Genomic DNA, 18745 nt, shown 5'->3' with positions numbered 1-18745 from the left:
AATATTATAGCCTGAAATGTTAGCTTTTGTCGCACAGTTATATTCATATAATCCAATTCTTTTCTCCAAAACTAGGTAAGTGTAGGAGATTGCAAAAACATGTCTTTCAAAGAAGATGTAACTTTTGTTACATCTTCAACAGAATTCTGTTTTCGACAGTCCTTTTCTATATACAGTAAATGCAATGAAGCCCAATACATTCTAAATATTACTTTTTGTTGTATAAGTTGTATCTGAGCTCCATTGACACTCTTGCTATGAAAGTTAAAATGCTGTCCCCCTTGTCTAGGCAACATGGAAACCTCTCCTACTTTATTCCACTCATGCCTTCACAATTTCTTATCACATTCATTTATGATAAACAAGAATCCATAGAAACGTATGGTAGATTTTTGTTTTTTAAGTATTTTTAAAAAGTATTTAACATGTTGTTCTAATATCTTAGGTGTTTCAGAAGCTGAAAACACCCGGACACAAACTGAACAATGTGGTATATGCAGTACAATGCATTGAGCCGTGTGCCGATCTGTAGATTGGGGAAACAGAACAACCACTTCATAAACTCATGGCACAATATAGGAGTACAAACCCATCAGGATTAGATTCACAGGTCCATCTGTATTTAAAAGACAAAGGCCACTTTTTTGAAGACAGCAAAGTCCATATTTTGGACAGAGAGGACTGCTGGTTTGAAAGAGGGGTCAAAGAAGCCATCTATGTCAAAATTGAACAGCTCTCTCTCAACAGAGGAGAAGGGATACAATATCTATTTCCAGTCTATAACACAGTCCTTTCAATAGTTCCAAGAAGGTTCCAAGAAATAAATTTAATAAATAAATATATTTTAAACTTAAAAATCAATGTCACTTAAATCAGTTCAGTCAATAACTGGTGTAAGAAATTATATTTTACTGTTTTCCTGAATACTGGAAAAAATAGCGTGGGGATAAGGGTGACAAATATACTCCATTGCGTAGGATATTTTATAGCCTAGGAGCCACATAGGATACGGTCCTCTCCTGCCAGGTATGTGAGTTCTAACAATAAGGGTGCTCAAAAGAATTTCTTGCTGATGTAAATAGCTGAAAAGGTTCAGAGTTGGGCTTGGTCAGACCCTAAGATCATTGCTTTAAAGATCAATATTAGCACCTTAATCTGGGCTCAGATTATCATTGAAGATCCTTTGTTTCAGGCATCCTATAATCCCAATATCTTTCACTGAGTTGGAGCTTCTGCATTTTATACCAAATGTGATATTTCAAGAATAGTCCCAGGAAAGGCATCTTACAGTAGTCCAGAGGGAATGTAACCAATACATGGATACTGGTTGCAAAGTCCACCCAGCTCAGCAAAGATTATAGTTAACCACTAGCCATAGCTAGCTGAGTCAATGTATTCCTTACCAGAGACATCACCTGCAAGTCCAGTGGCCACTAGAGGTCAAGGAGCATCTCCAAACGTCAAATTTACTCATTTCAGGAAGGGCAGAACAATCCCTAAATTCAGTTTTCTTCTACTGACAGCACCTCTGCCTTGCCTGCATTTAATTTCCCATTTTCCCCTCTCCCCCTGTTGATCTTAGGTAACATTCCCAGTTGCTAATTATTTTTTTAAATTAGACTACAGGGACCTGTAGAGCTGGCTGTCATCAGCATCCTAATGGCACCCCACTCAGCACTCTAAATGATCTCACCCACTGGTTTCATTTAGATGCTAAACAGCACAGAGGGCAAGATAGAACCATATAGGGCATCATAGGTTAGTGCCCTAGGTGTCAAATGAGAGTCACCCAGCACCACCTCCTGGATGGTTTAAAAAATAGAGGAATATATATTTAAAGAAACTATCTCTGTAGCTGCTAGATCGGTAGGGCCCTCTATAGTGGACAGTCTGTAGATCTTCAAATTTTCTACCATGAATCAGTCTCTTCTAGCTTCCTGCCCAAACCTAGGCAGTTTTGTATAATGGTGATGCCATTCACATATTTTCATCCTGCTCTGTGGTCCATGTTAGCGGGATGTCAGTGGGACGCAGTGGCACAGTGGCTAAGACGCTGAGCTTGTCGATCAGAAAGGTTTGCAGTTCGGCAGTTCGAAATCCTAGTGCCACATAATGGAGTGAGCTCCTGTTACTTGTCCCAGCTTCTGCCAACCTAGCAGTTCGAAAGCATGTAAAAATGCAAGTAGAAAAATAGGAACCACCTTTGTTGGGAAGGTAACAGCGTTCCGTGTGCCTTCGGCGTCTAGTCATGCTGGCCACAGAGACGTCTTTGGACAGCACTGGCTCTTCGGCTTTGAAATGGAGATGAGCATTGCCCCCTAGAGTTGGGAACCACTAGCACATATTTGTGAGGGGAACCTTTACCTTTTACCTTTACAGTATATCAACAGTTTCGTGCATTCTGAGTGCATACTTTATTCATACTGGCTTTGCTCCATCTCCTCAGATACCTCTTTTGCTTTGGTTTGGGAGTCACTTCAGATTCTGGGGGTGGGAGGTGGGTGGTTCAAGAAACGCTAACAAAAGGAAGAAGGCGTGGCTGTGGAAACAGTCCTAATTCCGTTGGCATGAGGTTCTACTCTCACTGTACCTGTTGATTCCTTTCCACAAGGATCTGTTGGCATTAGCTGGATTGACTGTCATCTGCTGGTGTTTTGGCTGCAGCTCTACCAGCAGGTGGCAAAAGAAAACTATCTTGTCTCCAACAAGGCAAGTGATGTATAACATGGGCATTTAAATATTAAGGAAGGTGCCTTTCTCTATTACAAATATACATAAAAATGTCCACTATGGTATGCAGAATCTGCTCATCTGTCTTCTCCCTGCTTCAATCTGCATGCAGGACTGGGGGAACAAAGTGTTAGTATATGGCTGGCATCTCAACAGAATTAATGGATTATTAGCCCTTCCTTTTTTTTTTTTTGGTTTGTAGTTTGATGAAATTATAAATCAGATATTGGAGTTTTTCACAATCCCAGAACTTTTACTTCATACAAATAAGTCCATCCTTCTTTACTAACCTCTTGCAATTAAACCTGTACTCAAGTTCTGAATGTTGAAGTAGTTTTAAAATGGAATCTTTAGTGTAAATTGACAAATTAATAGTTACATCTATTGAAAGAAATCTTTTAAAAAGCACCTCCTAACCAGAGGTGGGTTGCTCCCAGTTTGGCCCAGATCGGGCGAACTGGTAGTAGCAGTGGCAGGAGGCTCTGCCTACCCACCCGGACGCTTTTGCACATGTGCAGAAGCATTGCACGCGCATGAGCGAACATTGGAAACCTACCACTGCTCCCAACCCACATAGTTTGAGAATACATAGAAATACATTTCTAATCTTTGGGAGAGATACAAAAGTTTATATATCCATATGAATGTATTTATTTATTTATATCCTGCCTAGGGAGCATGATGGGTAAAGTGGTTAGGACACTGGGTTGACAAGCAGCAAGCCTGCATTCAAGACCCAAGTGCAGACCATGGGGCAGGGTGAGCACTTGTCCTTTGCTCCAGTTCCTGGAGAGACATGAAAAGAGTACTTCCTCTGAACCATTTGTTAGGCACAGCCTAACAAAGCACCCACTCACTTCCACTGAGAAGTCAGGAATTCAAAATTCCCCTCTGCAGTAAACATGCTAAGTACTACATTGCCCCTTATAACAGTTCAAGGTAATGTTAATATAGATCTACGCTGGAGCGGTGGCTCAGTGACTAAGACACTGAGCTTGTTGATCAGAAAGGTTGGCAGTTTGGTGGTTTGAATCCCTAGTGCCACATAATGGAGTGAGCTCCCGTTACTTGTTCCAGCTTCTGCCAACCTAGCAGTTCAAAAGCATGGGAAAAATGCAAGTAGAAAAATAGGAACCACTTTGGTGTGAAGGTAACAGCATTCTAGTCATGCTGGCCACATGACCACAGAGACGTCTTTGGACAGCACTGGCTCTTCGGCTTTGAAAGGGAGATGAGCACTGCCCCTTAGAGTCGGCGACGACTAGCACATATGTGGGAGGAGAACCTTTACCTTTATGCTAGAGGTTACTTAAAGTATATTTCACAAAGAGCTGACCACACATGCAGCCTGTAAGAGTCTCTGAACAGTGGGCAGCATATAAATTTAATAAATAAAACTCAAAATAGATATTAGTGCTCAGCCTAATCTACTTCTCTCTTCTTAAGAAAAGATGTGTACAACTTAGACAAATCAGTGCCATAGTTAACACGCAAGACTAATGCAAAATTCAGTGTGTTCATCTTTTCATCCCTTTGTTTCACCAGATTAATTTTCCCTACCTACTGCCTAAAATAAATAACTGACCCAATGGTAAAGATTCTTATTTCTCTTTAGGAGGATTGCCTGATAGAGCAGGATGCCTGATTCCTCCAAGGTTCCTTCAGGGTTTCCCAACCGGACTGCATTAATTGAGGGTGGTGATTTGTATTTCTGGATCCTTGCACACTATTGGTCTGAGGAAGGCTTCATGCCCTTAAAGAGAGGTTTTTTTTTGCTGAGCTGTTTAAGAAACCCATTTATACCTCCCGAGGAAGCCGACTGCTTGTGGCTTGCCAGTCGAACCTGCCCTCCCACCAGCGCTCTCTGTATTTCTTCTTGGGACTTGGGTGAGCCGTTTGCATGTCTCTTACTCATCTCTCTTTACCTTTAAGGGACTAAAACGAAGGAATAGAAGTGCTCTGGTGCTTCTATTAACAGTGTGTGCTTGGCTGAATTATAGGATGTAAAGATGAGCATTGAATCAAAAAGCTGTTTCCCCATCACCTGTCAGGAAGTCCCATTTCTCCCCTAATCCCCACTTTTAATTTACACATCTTCATCTGACATTCTCCCTACTATGTTTCTTGCTGCTCTGACTCCATTCAAGAATGCCGGTTCATGGCACTTCAGAAATGCTGGCATTTCTCCTCTGTTCTAATTCTCAATACATTAAAGTTGAAAGATATACATTTGCATGCTGGTTAAATTTACCTGGTTTTTTTTTTTCCTTCATCCCGTTTTGTCAGATGAGGAAGCTTGGACAAAAGCAGCAATTTTTTGCTTTGCCAAAAGAAGTTTTGGGGCAGAAAGAAATGGAAGCAGTTTGAGGCTTCAGGCAGCAAACACTAAAACCACTTGTTTAAAGGGAGCCGGGAAGTTATTACTTGGCTGCCTGGTCTTTTTCACATTTGCTGGCAAAAAAATAAATTAGAAGGGAGAGATTGCTTTTCATTTCAAGGAGGGCAAGCTGTGCCGCTTTCCCAAACTGTGGGCTGACATTTTTTGTCAAAGTTATTGTCGCTCATACTTTGGGCTCCTGTCGTTGCCACAGCGACTCCCTCACAATTCGTGTGGTTGGGACTGGAAAAGGCTACAATCCAAGGAGACAGCTGCAGCTCCTTACAAGCCATTTTTAGAAGCACTTTCTTCTCGGTTATGTGATATAGGTCCTACACATTTTTAGGATAAGATTTCTTTTGGGAGACTTGCCACTGCCTTCTGGATGTCCTTGCAGGGCATCTTTAAGCAGTTGCTCATCTTATTCCAACTTAAAAGGACATTGGTGGTGACTGAGGCTAGCATAAAAAAAGGACACCAGCAGCTTCACTAATAAGAGAAAATGTCACCTTATCATCCTGGTATCCTTGAGACACCAGTTATAGTTATGCACTGCACCAGTGAGCACTCCCACAGTAATCAGTGTGCAAACATTGACTGTAGAAGATGTCATTGACCAAGAATCCTTATAATAAATATGAGATGTTGGACTAAATCTCAAAACATGTTTTGCTCCCCTGTTCAAAAATATCCCTTGCTATAAAAAATGCTTGACGTTGTTCAGATAGACACTATTTCTAAGAAAAAAAGGAATAAAGCTTGGAAACTTTCTGAAATGCTTGGTGGACCATGGTTTTCTCCAGCTATGATTAACAACATGTTTGGCTGCTGCCCATAGATGGGGTAACTTTCTCCACTCAACAGAAGGAGAAGAGCTAGGGAGGGAGTATCACCCGATTTGTTTTCTGTTCAAAGCAGTGTCCAATAATAACTAATCTGAAGAATTCAATTTTATTAAAAAAATTTATTCCTTCTGGTTTATTGCAGGTCCTCATCAACAAAACCAAGATGTCCTCAGAGTAAGTTGTTCTTTGTAATATGGATGTTTTTATGAGATTCAAATATTTTTTATTCTCGATTTTTAAAAAAAGAACTGTTTTCTGTGCCCCAACTGTCTGAAGTCCAGGCAGGTGGAAAATGAGTTTTTTGAGTCTTATCTTCATCTAGATGTGGGAGGTGCATTTGCAGTTATGGACTTCTGGCACTGAACTTTTTACTCTGCTTTCTTTGTTCCTTCCTTGTAACCTTTGGGAAATATTTCACCAGTGTTGCCCTTACTGTCCCATGTTTCTTTTAGGGATAATGGTACTTATATTTCATTTTCAGACCTTCAAACTAACCATCTTTTTTTTCCTCCTCCCTCCTTTCCTTTCTTCTTGTGATCATCTCCTCTTTCCCAACAGAGAAGAAGTAAGTTTTTTTTTAAATTGATTATTTTAGGGACTCTATTTAGAATTAGAATATGATTAACTTGGTAACACCATCAGCCTACCTAAATTTTCTCTTGGGTAGAAGAAACTGAAGAACAATGAATAGTTGATAATTATAACAGATTTTCCAGCTTCTTCATATAAATGCCAGTTCAATTCAGTTGTATTACATAGTTATTATTATAGCTTATTAGACATCCCCTACACACAGAGGTGGGTTCCTATCAGTTCGGCCAAGTAGGTAGCAACTTGGCCTGCCATGCTCCCGAACCGGTTCTATTGTCAGCACTGCCATCTTGATTTTTGGTTCTGCGTGTGCGCAGAACAATCTTCCTTCCAAAAATGTAATTTTTCTCCTTTTCTAACATTGTGCGCATGCACAGACCTTTTAAGGTGCAAATGTACATGCGTGCAGAGCACGCGTTTGGCGTGCATGCAAGCAAACCGAGCACACACACACATTTTTTTGCATGTCAAACCAGCAGTAATGGCAGTAGCCACCCACCCCCGCCTACACACACATACACAATATATACTAGTTTATTTAAATCTGGGTAAAGCCAATCCTGCTGGGTTGGGACTTTGTTTTATACTGAAACATTCTGTTTTTGGTCCAAAGTCCCACTGAAATGGCATCTCTGATCTCAACATTGCATCACATATTCTTGGGTGATAAAGCAACAGAATCCAGGAAAACAACCTATGCAAAGGAAGAGGAAGGGCTGCATATACAGGACAAAGGCTTATGTTTGATAGCTAGATTAAAAGAGCTGAGCTGTAGATGAGACTTGTTCCCAACATGAACATTTGATCTTACTGCCCAAATTACTGTCATAGCAAGAGAAGGCCTCCCTCCCATTTCTGATACTAGATTGCATATCCTTTTCAAAACATCCTGCAAAAGGGAACAGCATTCTCTAAAGACTCCTTATTGTTAAGTAAAATGAAATCGACATTTTAGGTAGCACACGAGAAAAATATTTGGATTATAATAAATTCCCATCCCACTCCTTGGAGTGGCTATTTCATAGTATCAAATGGAAAGCAGTTGTAATTCTCTGGAGTGCATGCTGACCTCCCGTATCTTGCTCTTGGATCCCTAATGGCTCTGCCATTCCAAAGATTTCCTCTATCTTCTTGGGAATTAAGCTTTGGGGCTATGAACAAACAAAGCTGTGCTCTGAGAAGCCCCAAAGCAAAACTTTAAGGACTAAAGCCAGCCCTAGTCTGCCCTACCATGCAAGAAAGCAGCCGGTGCGGCCCCCTAGGCATGCTTCAGGCAAAGATGGTTTGCTTTAAATCTTTTAATACCTCAGAATTTTGCACTCTCAAGACCCATTGGAAGCAGTGCATGTTGACTGCACAACATGCAGTGAAGGAACAACAGCTGTAGCAGTAAAGCAGGAGAAGAATGATGGAGTCCTTCCTTCCTCTTAAAGAGTCTCCTTGAACCACTCTACACACAGCATGGACCAGATAACTTTCCCGTTATGGAAGTCATCCTGCCAAGCAGAGCTTTCCTTATATAATAAAAAGCTATTAAAGTAACTTAAAAAGCTTAAATAGACAATACCTCAAGGGTTCCTTCTCTCCTGGTAACTATCAATGCACTGTAATAAGGCAATCTGTTTTCTTATAAATTGTGTGGGTAGCCTTGAAGGATTTGCAAAGTTGCTATCTGAAGAGCTATTAAAGGAGGATGTAGGATGAAATCAATTGTGAAGTGCATCTTTCCTTCTTTAAACTTCCATGTCCCTCACTTTAATAAGAACTGGAAAAAAAATCTACAAGCTTAAATCTGCAGATAGTTACAGGCTGAATTAAAAAGCTGCTAGAATATATACAGCCTGCCCCTCCCTGTTATGATTCTACAATTCCTTTTGCTATAACTAGAATCCTGTTTTCCAGAGCAAATTTGTAACAGCAGAAGAATTTGCTTTATCTCTAATTATATTTGTTCTCTTTATGTAATTGCTTTGTAAATTATTTGAAGAATTCTAGACCAGCAGCTTTTCTAAGCTCATGTATTACCAGGAGGGATTGAGTTGTTGAAAGGGACTTAAAAATCATGGTTAGTTTTTTTCCTTCCAACCTCCTTACCTTGAATTGAGCTAAATTAGGCGAAATAGTAAATTGCATTCAAATACTCAGTCAAAACCAATAAAGAAAACCAGTGTGTCAATACAAACAAGCGAACAGAAACCAATACTACAACACTTGGCTGCATTCTTAAAGGTTCCATAGGAAAAATATTATTTTCACCAAGAGAATGTAGGTTGACAGAGTTTCATGGTAGATTCAATTTTGTAGACACGGTCTTTAGCAATGACTGGAAAAGCCCTATCTTGAGATTCATAACTTTGGTAGAGCACATGTATGCATGCACAAATATTCTGGGATTCAGTTCTGGGCATTTCCTTAAACCTTTACTCCCTTTGGACCAAAATGTCAGAAAAACGTACTGTTTCACTTCCAGAGAAGTGAAATTATAGTACAATACTTAAGTCTCTAATTAGCATACTTTATGGAAATATTATCTCTATTTCTGTATAAAATAAAAATATATGGGTACAAATATGACAGAATTTATGGAAATCAAATTGGGACCTAAATATTTCCTATCTAAGGATTCAATCCTAGTCACTTCCTGATGAAACTGGAAAACTCCAGTTGAAAACCTAACATCAACTGTGCTAAACTAGCTGGACCAATGGCCCAAGCTTGCATAAACAAACTCTTTTTGTGTTTCAGGCTTAACATATTACACTGAGATCAAACTGAAGGAATTATCAATCTAATAATTCAGACAATATAATACACTTCTTTTGTTCTGCCTCTAATTAACTTTCTTAATGTGCAGGGTTTGCTTTTTTTTAATAGCTTCAAAACTTCCATTTTATTTTGTTTAATCCCATCCATATTGAATTGGATTATCTGTACATAAAAAGAGCTGCTACACAATTGGTTTCTGGAACAGCCATCTTAGAGCAAACATATAACTACAAACAATATATTTGATCAAAACTTACTAAAGTTGAACCGAGTCTTTCAAAAGGACAAATTCTGAACTGAGGCTGTCCACATAATGAAGTGACCTTATCAGATTTCTTAAACATTCTTAACTTGGATAGGAAGCCCTCAAATGAATGTGCAACAAGCAGCACACGAAGCTATTCAAAACACGAGTAACTATTCCTGTTACACCAAACCATTAGAGACAAAATATAAGGTTGAGAAATCAATTTGTAGAAGTTAAAGTTCTTTAGTTAATATAATTTAAGGACACATTTTGACATCTATATTAACTAATTTGAAGAAAAAAAAAGATAGCAGGAGTAGAACTAGAACAATATTAATAGGAGACAAATTTTGACTTGAATATTTCCTGTCTCCAGAGCGTGGGAGGCTCTAATTCAATCTTTGCACCGCTTTGGATTGTGAAAGCAAGCCTGAGAAAAGAAAATTTTGAATAGCAAGTGGCAGGACAGAAGAGAAGTGGGTTTATCGTCTACTTCAACTATGAATGTTATTCTTGTGATGTTATCTCATGTTTACATGGAAAGCGCGGTCAGATTTCTAGGAATGATGCAGACAAAAATGTGGCTCATGGAAATGGTACAGTGAAAGCTCAAAGTCTTTGTTTTTTCCTTTTTCCTAATTTTAGAAAAAGAAGAGGGCTATCACTGCCCGCCGGCAGCATCTCAAGGTATATATATATATATATATACATATTTATGGAGATTGTTTTTTTTTAAAAAGCAGTGCTATTTTATTGTCTTTTTGCCTTTCTCCCTAGAGAAGAAGGAAGGGAATTGTAAAAAATCCTATGCTGGTGATGGCTAACTGTTTTGTCCTTGTGTGCCAAACCTGTGTGTGCACACAAAACAGTGCATGTGCGTGTGCCCACATCCAAAATGCAATGTGCCTCACCCTCCTGCACATGTGAGTGACCCCCCGTGGCCCCCTGGCACATATGTGCGACACCCCCGCTGTGCCCCGTTTTGGGTCTAGCAGGCCTCGCTGAAGCCTCCTGGGACCAAAAATGGGATGCTGGGGGGCCCCCACGCATGCCCCCCTGCACATGCGTGCACATCTCCCACATATGCAGCAGAGACCTGGAAAACAGCTGGCCGGTGGGAGGCGTGCACGCATGCATGGTGGAACTGAGCTGGGTGACAGCTCATGTGCCCGTAGAGAGGGCTATGCATGCCACCTGTGGCACATGTGCCATAGGTTCGCCATCATGGTCTTATGCCATGAAGAATTCCTCTTCTGCAATGTCTAGTAAAATACTTCTCAAATGATGACTGGGCATCTGCCAAGAATGAGACAGAAAAAATGAGAACTGGACTGAAAATTCCACATGTATACAGATATCTGCTGTCATTCATTAACAAAGAATGTTTCAAGTTAATGATCAGTTTAAGATTTCTGTCCCATTTTCAAGTACAGGAGCTGCAGGTTAGTTGTGACAGTGACAATTCTGATGACACTTTAAATGCAAGTCTGGTCAAAGTGCTAGGAGTGGATTTTCATTCTTTCCCTTCCCTCCAAATTTAAAAGAAGAGGACACACGAGGAAGACTTTTCATCCTCATACCTTCCATGAACCCCATTTCAACAATGCATTTTGCTCTCGAGGTCATTTCTGATGCCAAATTAATGTCAGGGAAAATGCTCTGGAAAGAATCTACATTCAGTAACCTACTGGTGACTGGAAAAAGCTTCTTGCTTATGGGCAAATTCATTAAGTTAGTGCGATCAGACTTTCATTCCATCTTTCTACATGATCGGGAGAGTTCTTTCATTGAACTAAAGGACATTGTGCTTAACCTCTAGTAATGATGAAAATAATTAATAATCATGAATAATTACACTTTGAATTTTAAACACTTTCTATTGAGACTTGAGCGCTTCTGATTTGCTGAAAATCTGCTAGGGAATTCATGGGGTAGCCTCAACATGAATGAACATTCTAGTCCTAGGAATGGAGAAATGATGGTCTTCATATTTTGTTGAACCAGAAATAGTAGTAATCCAGCCAGTTTTGGCCAGTGCTGATGGCTGTTGGGAGCTGTAGTTTTTGGTAACATCTGAAAGATCTCCCATTTGTGTCCTATATTTTACTTCATAGATAAAGGACATGATGGCTCAGTGGCTAAGATGCTGAACTTGTCGATCAGAAAGGTCGGCAGTTCAGCAGCTTGAATACCTAGTGCCATGTAACGGAGTGAGCTCCCGTTACTTCTCCCAGCTTCTGCCAACCTAACAGCTCGAAAGCATGTAAAAATGCAAGTAGAAAAATAGGAACCACCTTTGGTGGGAAGGTAACAGTGTTCCATGCATCTTCGGTGTTTAGTCATGCCGGCCACATGACCACGGAGTTGTCTTCGGACAACGCTGGCTCTTCGGCTTTGAAACGGAAATGAGCCCAATCCCCTAGAGCCGGGAAGAACTAGCACATATGTGTGAGGGGAACCTTTACCTTTATACTGACTCTGTTCTATGCTACTTTCTAAGCCCTACCCTTTATTTTGATGTTAGCAGAGGCTATTGCTGTTTTGGGCACAATTATATACCTTATGATGCATTCTCTCTCTCTTCCTTGACAAATACTTCTTCTGCCAATGTAATTTTGCTTCTTCCAATTATCTTCCAGAGTGTTATGCTCCAGATTGCTGCTACTGAGCTTGAAAAAGAAGCTGTAGCTAAGGAAGGAGAAAAAGCTAATTATCTTGCAGAACATTGTCCACCTCTGCACATGCCAAGTTCCATGCAAGAACTGCAGGTAATTATTTCATCCCTTCCATCTCCTATTCAAGAACAGGAGCATTAAACTTCACGTATAATGCATTGGTTGATTTGCTGATTTGATCTGACAATTAGTTTCTTTCCAAATTAGATTTTTGCAAACTATAAAGACCCATCATTCCCAAATATAAATATATGTTCTTAATTTGGCTTATGTTTTTAAGATATTAGAGGCCTAGGCCTGACTGTCGATGGAGAGGAGACAAATGATTTTTGCCCCACTGAAACCTATCGTACTTTTCAGAGTATAAGATGCACCTTTTTCGCAAAAACAGAGGCGTTTCCCCCTTCCTCCAGCCCCCAGAAGCACTCTGCAGGCTTCAGCAGGGCTGGAGGAAAGGGGAAATGCCACCGTTTTTGCAAAAAAATGTCCCATTTTTGCCAGTTTTTCGCAAAAACTGGGGTGTCTTCGCTTTCCCCCAGCCCTGCTGAAACCTGCAGAGTGCTCCTGGGGGCCAGGGAGGACAAAAACCTTTATTTCTTACTTACCTCTTCAAAATCCTGATGCGTCTTATACACCGATGCGTCCTATAGTCCAAAAAATACAGTATATGCTTGTGTTGGAGGTCGGGACAGTAAGTATCTCAGGGCAACATTTATGTGATAATGTCAATATGCTGATATTGCATTTTGTTCCTATTGCATTTTGCTGAGGAAGCTGCTGTTATATGTATATATTAGCCTATAGTGTAGGCCATATCAAAGTACAGGTTCAAACACATACTAAATAAAAATAAAAATCTAAACAAACAATTATAGGTTACAGGTACAATTACAGTGACACATTGGGTTACAGCACTTCATGTTTTTATGAATTATTTCCTCCCATTTCTTTCCTTGATTGAAGACTTCTGTTTTTTAAAAAGTAGTTACACTCATTCCCCACCCCCAATGTCCCGTTGTCCTCAGATCTCATGTGGTTTTAGTTATTTATTTGGTAGTATCTGAATCTCAAAGTAATAGCAAAGGAATTTCTGAAAGGCAGCTCCTCCTGCTTCTTCTTCAGCCAAACCTGCAATGGATCAACCTTGAAAAAAACAAACAAAGCAGCAACCACAAAGTAATAGGAAATCCCATCATTTATTAATTGTATTTATGCATTACTTTTCTTCCCAGGAAATCCATGCTATGTACTGTATGTACATCTGCTTTATACTTAAACATCTTTAGGCACCTAATTGTCTTGAGAGTTAACTATGTTACATCATTTCAAAAAATGAATAGTTTAGGCTAAATGTATATGTACCTGGGCTATATGGGCTACATATATCCCATCCCTGAAGACATTGTTGGCTTGGTATACCTTAAGTTTTTTCATTGTGTTGGCTTGGTATACCTTAAGTTTTTTCATTGTGATGCAGGACCAATTCACTTTATCTCTTTCTTCATAATTATATGATTTTACTTGACTTATGAAAAAGTATTTTTATTTAATTCCAAGAATAATAAAAAAAACAAAGATATGGAACAGACTCAGTAATTCTGAAACTGCACACCTAGACATATCATCTATCAAAAACAAGCCTCCAGAAGAAGAATTAGGAAGATTTGGCAAAAAAAAAAGTTAAGTAAGTTTAAGCAACCTCCTTTAATAATCACTTGTTGTTTCTCAACAGGAATTTGTCAAAAAACTTCATGCTAAGGTAGAACAAGTTGATGAGGAAAGATACGACACAGAAGTTAAATTGCAGAAAACTACCAAAGAGGTAATTATCTTAATTACAGAGCGTATGTATATATGGTACAGCATCCATACATATGGTTTATTGATTGGATGGGCAATTTCTAAGCATTTGTGTCCAAGAGGCTTGAAATTTTCATCTCATAAAGAAATACAACAATTTTGTATTTTATGAGACCAGCATGCTGGGAAGTGGCCATGAGGAGTAGGTTTTAAAAAATAAATACAATAGGTACAATTGAATGGTGCAATTAAAGCCACACCCCTTTTAATGTGGATTGTAACACACATACTGTACAAAAGGGGTGAGTCCAATCATATGGATTGGGCTACCAAGTTGACTTCTTAGATATTTTCCTTTGCTCAAAATAGTGTAGGCATTTGACATCACAGCTAACTTTGAAAAATTGAAGAGAAAAAAGAATAGCTGGACTGATATTGCTAGATAGACTGTATCTTCACTGCTCACATTTTCCATTTTAGTAAACATTTAAGATGAATGTTGTATATACAATATTTAATATATGTAAGTGGGACAGGAATACATTTAGAATATATCCACATCAGTGGCAAAAAACAAAGTATGGTAGAAGTGTGTTTGTTTACATACACACACACAGACACACATAAACATAAAAATCTAGTTACAAAAAATACACAGAAGCAAAATGGTTAACCAAGATAAAGAACTGAGAGAAAATAGCCCAAGCCTTTTTTATCATATGCAGATTAATTGTGAGCATATTTATTTGAAGAGATAATTAAATTCCAATCACGGGATTATAAAGGAGATATATGAGGTTAAGATGCAAAATCAGGGCCTCTGCATTTTATTTCAGCTGATGTAGAACTGCCTGTGTGTGATTTTCTGTAGCACTTCTAGCATTATTTTCCCTTTGTGTTCACAAGCACTTTCTCTTATAGTTTCAATACACTTATCTTTTAGTCAGATTCTCTTCTGACTATGGATTGGATTCCTCTGGCACCTCTTGGTTTAAACTTTGATTTTGCCTTCCTTCGTCATTCTTAACTTCGGTCACATCATTGGGTATTTTCATCTCTTTCTGACTGTAGCTTGAAGATTTGAGCCAGAAACTGTTTGACCTGAGGGGCAAATTCAAGAGGCCACCCCTGCGTAGAGTCCGCATGTCTGCTGACGCTATGCTGAGAGCCCTTCTGGGTTCCAAACACAAAGTCTGCATGGATCTTAGAGCTAATCTGAAGCAAGTCAAGAAGGAAGACAGTGAAAAGGTATTTAGATAGTTGAGAAGTAGTAATTTCCTACTAGTAGTTTGGCTAAATGCATCTGTCAAGAGTTTCACTGCAACCACCAAGTATTTTGATGTCTTGGGTATATTAAACCTATGCTTAGCCATCCATCACCCTCAATATTTACCCTTGGTTGTTCAGTGTAATATTTGAGGAAACTCGTTCTGTAATAAAGAGATGGAATCAGAGTGATGTCTTCCAGTACTTGAGGGGCTGTCACAGAGAAGAGTGACAGCCTGTTCTCCAAAGTACCCGAGGGCAGGACAAGTGGAAGATGATTAAAGAGAGTTCCAAACTAGAACTAAGGAGAAATGTCCTGACGCTTAAATAATCAGTAGGATGGCTTGATTCCAGAAGCTGTGGGTGTTTCATCACTTGAGGTTTTCAAGAAAAAACTGGACAATCATTTGTCCGGAATGGTATAAGGTTTCATGTGATGTGGCAGGGGGTTGGACTAGAAAACCTCCAAGGTCCCTTTTAACCTTATTATTCTATGTTCTAATACTGAAGGGGTAAGTTGCATGCTTTATTTGGATGTGCATGAGATTAAGGAAGTCTTTCAAATCAAGGTCAAAGTAGAATCCTATGCTGTCTAAGTAAGGCCAATCAATCTCACTAGGTATTTCACAATATTGGACTGCCCTGCAAATAAAATGAAATACTTAACAATACATTAAGTGACTTATAATTTAAGATAGAGGTCATAGTTAATATAATCCTTTAAAAAAAAAGTTAACTGCTCCTCCTGCCTAAATGTCATTTATGGTTTCCTGCTGGAAGAATAATGTTATTAAAAATAGGTGAAACACAAAATAAAATTAGATATTAATAATTGTTTTAGATCCTTCGCTCCAAGAAAGTCTCCCCTTGAGTTTTCCAGATTGCATCCAGGAAGCTTGTCATACAAATTGCTAGCATGGCCAGAAATGGATGGATGGATGGACGGATGGATGGATAGAGATTGATAGATGATAGATAGATAAATAGATAGATAGATAGATGATTGATGGATGATAGATGATAGATAGATAGAAATTGAAGATTTTTAAAAGACTTGTAATAATGAAGATTCCAAAAATGGTTTCACTGCAACCACCAAGTATTTTGATGTCTTGGGTATATTAAACCTATGCTTAGCCATCCATCACCCTCAATATTTACCCTTGGTTGTTCAGTGTAATATTTGAGGAAACTCGTTCTGTAATAAAGAGATGGAATCAGAGTGATGTCTTCCAGTACTTGAGGGGCTGTCACAGAGAAGAGTGACAGCCTGTTCTCCAAAGTACCCGAGGGCACTGAACTGAAAGGTGAGACACTCAGCTTGCAGCTTTACCACAATAATGAGTGAACTCAAGCATTGTGGAATGTAAAGAATAATATATGGTTTAGTGCATTGTATGAACCGTGGCGGTTCATTAAACAAACTATGACTTACTAAAGTTTGTAACAGCAGTCAGTGACAGTAAAAATGGGCTTTCTGACTGTAATATATACAAAATACTATGGAGTTCTCAGCAGGGTAGGCAAATTTAATTTCTTTCCAATTTACTGTCTGTTGAACATTTCACTCTTCTGGGATGTGTTGATAAGCTTCCAGCTTTCTTGATGAAAACTTGTGAACCACCACAATAAATATTAGCACACTTGGCAGTCATCTGTGAATGAACAAAGGGTTTTTCTGTCCAGGGAGGAATCGTATCAATAAGGCAAAGGTTGCCCCCTGCATGAGCCCTGTTAAAGGCACTATCCAAGCATAACATTTTATCTCCTGTCTTTCCATAGGAGAAGGACCTACGTGATGTGGGTGACTGGAGGAAAAACATTGAGGAAAAGTCTGGAATGGAGGGCAGGAAGAAGATGTTTGAAGGTGGCGAGTAATAAGATCTGCTCAACTCTAATCCAGTTCTAATACCTATCCAAATCTTCTGCAAACCTTTACAGCGCTGTTTTTGGGATGACTTTCCTCATGCCACAGTTGCATTCATAGTGCAGCCCACCATACAGAACCTACCTGCTGCCTGACCCCTTTTTATTTCTGGGTACTAGTTGATGAGATCCTTAAATACATAGTACAACAAAGGTAGTTGCATGAGTTTCAACTATTCAGTCTTCATTAACTCTTGTCATTTGGTAGGATCTGGTGTTGCAACGTGAACTAAAAGTGATGTAAATAAAGCTTTGAAAGTATGGCTGCTATCTTAAGACTTGGGAAATCAAGGCATGAAAGGGCTGTGTCTCACACGGGCTTTGATTTCCTAATAGGGGAATTGTACATACATTTCTGATCAAAATTACCTTTGGTGTTTAGGAAAGCAACATAAAGAACTCATCAGGAAATTAACCGTACGGCTGAGAAATATTTCCAAAGCTGAACGCCATCAAATTTGCTGTTGCACTCAGATTTATTCTTGGACTAAATCTTTTGGCAAATGGTCAAATGTTTCAGAAACATGGAGGATAATTGCAGGTGGCCACAGGATGATCATAAAAATGACACAAATTGTTCATGAATGGGTGAATAGTTTCTCAGATGCATTCACATATTAATGAAACAATTCTTTTCCTAGGGGATGCAAGCCCATAGGAATAGACTGAACAAGTGTCAGCACTAAGAATAGTAGGAAGAAACTGGCACCTATTTTGCTCTGGTATTAGGATGGTGATTGGTTGCTTTAATTCTCCATTCTTCTGGATCAGTTCAAAGGGTTTAACAAGGAACAGCATGAAGGGTATATCCCAATATTTCATTCAGCAATGAAAACAGTTATTGGGAGTTATTGCCCATCAACCCTTGGGCAAATTTCCATGTGATTCAGAGTGGATACCTTTCAAATACTTTTGGGTATCTTTCAAATACTTTTTATCATCTGGATAAAGGCAGATGTGAAGATGCCTGGATACGGTGAGAAGGTAGAGATTCTATAGTTAGATAAAATCGTGAGTATGTATATATGTGCATACACACACATGCACAATCTATTTTGGGCAGTTTGTATTACTTCTAAGACAGCAGGTTCACAACTGGGAGCTGTTTCTAGAGCCAAATTTGTTGCCAGAAATCCAGGTGGCCTCAGCAGTGTTAAATGCTTTTACTAACATTGCCTGGATTGTCAGGTTATAGCCAACTCCGGACAGGAATAATTTTGCAACAGTCATCCATGCTCTAATAATTTCCCAGCTGACTTACTGCAGGGTGCTCTCTGTGGGCCTTTTCTTGACAATGATTTAAAAACGTAAGAGTACGACTGCTGGACTTCTGGCAAATATAATCAAATGCATCACCTTTGCAAGAACCTCATTTACTTCTTCTCCCTTGTAACTTCATTTCAAAGTATAAATATTATTTACTCTAAATTCTAAATAGTTTCACATTCAAATACCTCTTCTCATACAGGTTTGTGTTTATTATAAGTGTTATGCTCTGGGTGAAGAATGGAGGTGAGGCCTG

The 18745-nt window shown here is 39.2% G+C and overlaps 1 protein-coding gene across 1 annotated transcript; it reads left to right on the top strand.

Annotated features, from left to right (window-relative positions):
- Window positions 1-4538: 4538 nt before the first annotated feature.
- TNNI2 (troponin I2, fast skeletal type) lies at window positions 4539-17486 on the top strand. Its single transcript, XM_081935470.1, has 7 exons — window positions 4539-4617; window positions 6095-6133; window positions 10202-10243; window positions 12196-12324; window positions 13964-14053; window positions 15103-15279; window positions 17080-17486. Exons 4-7 carry the CDS (start codon window positions 12202-12204, stop codon window positions 17173-17175), a joined length of 486 nt encoding a protein of 161 aa, XP_081791596.1. The 5' UTR covers window positions 4539-4617; window positions 6095-6133; window positions 10202-10243; window positions 12196-12201; the 3' UTR covers window positions 17176-17486.
- The last annotated feature ends 1259 nt before the right edge of the window (window positions 17487-18745 follow it).

Source organism: Natrix helvetica (genome assembly GCF_964273705.1).
Source record: "Natrix helvetica genome assembly, chromosome: 1".
NCBI classification, from domain to species: Eukaryota; Metazoa; Chordata; class Lepidosauria; order Squamata; family Natricidae; genus Natrix; species Natrix helvetica.
Note: the sequence above shows the minus strand (reverse complement) of the source record. Positions and strands in the feature narration are given on the sequence as shown.

What these genes read in the sequence shown, in the direction of transcription:
- TNNI2 (XM_081935470.1), top strand. Translation starts at nt 12,202, where the DNA reads ATGCTCCAGATTGCTGCTACTGAGCTTGAAAAAGAAGCTGTAGCTAAG. An exon ending in TGCAGAAAACTACCAAAGAG is followed by an intron (nt 14,054 to 15,102) that starts GTAATTATCTTA and finishes TTCTGACTGTAG; the next exon opens with CTTGAAGATTTGAGCCAGAA. An exon ending in AGAAGGAAGACAGTGAAAAG is followed by an intron (nt 15,280 to 17,079) that starts GTATTTAGATAG and finishes GTCTTTCCATAG; the next exon opens with GAGAAGGACCTACGTGATGT.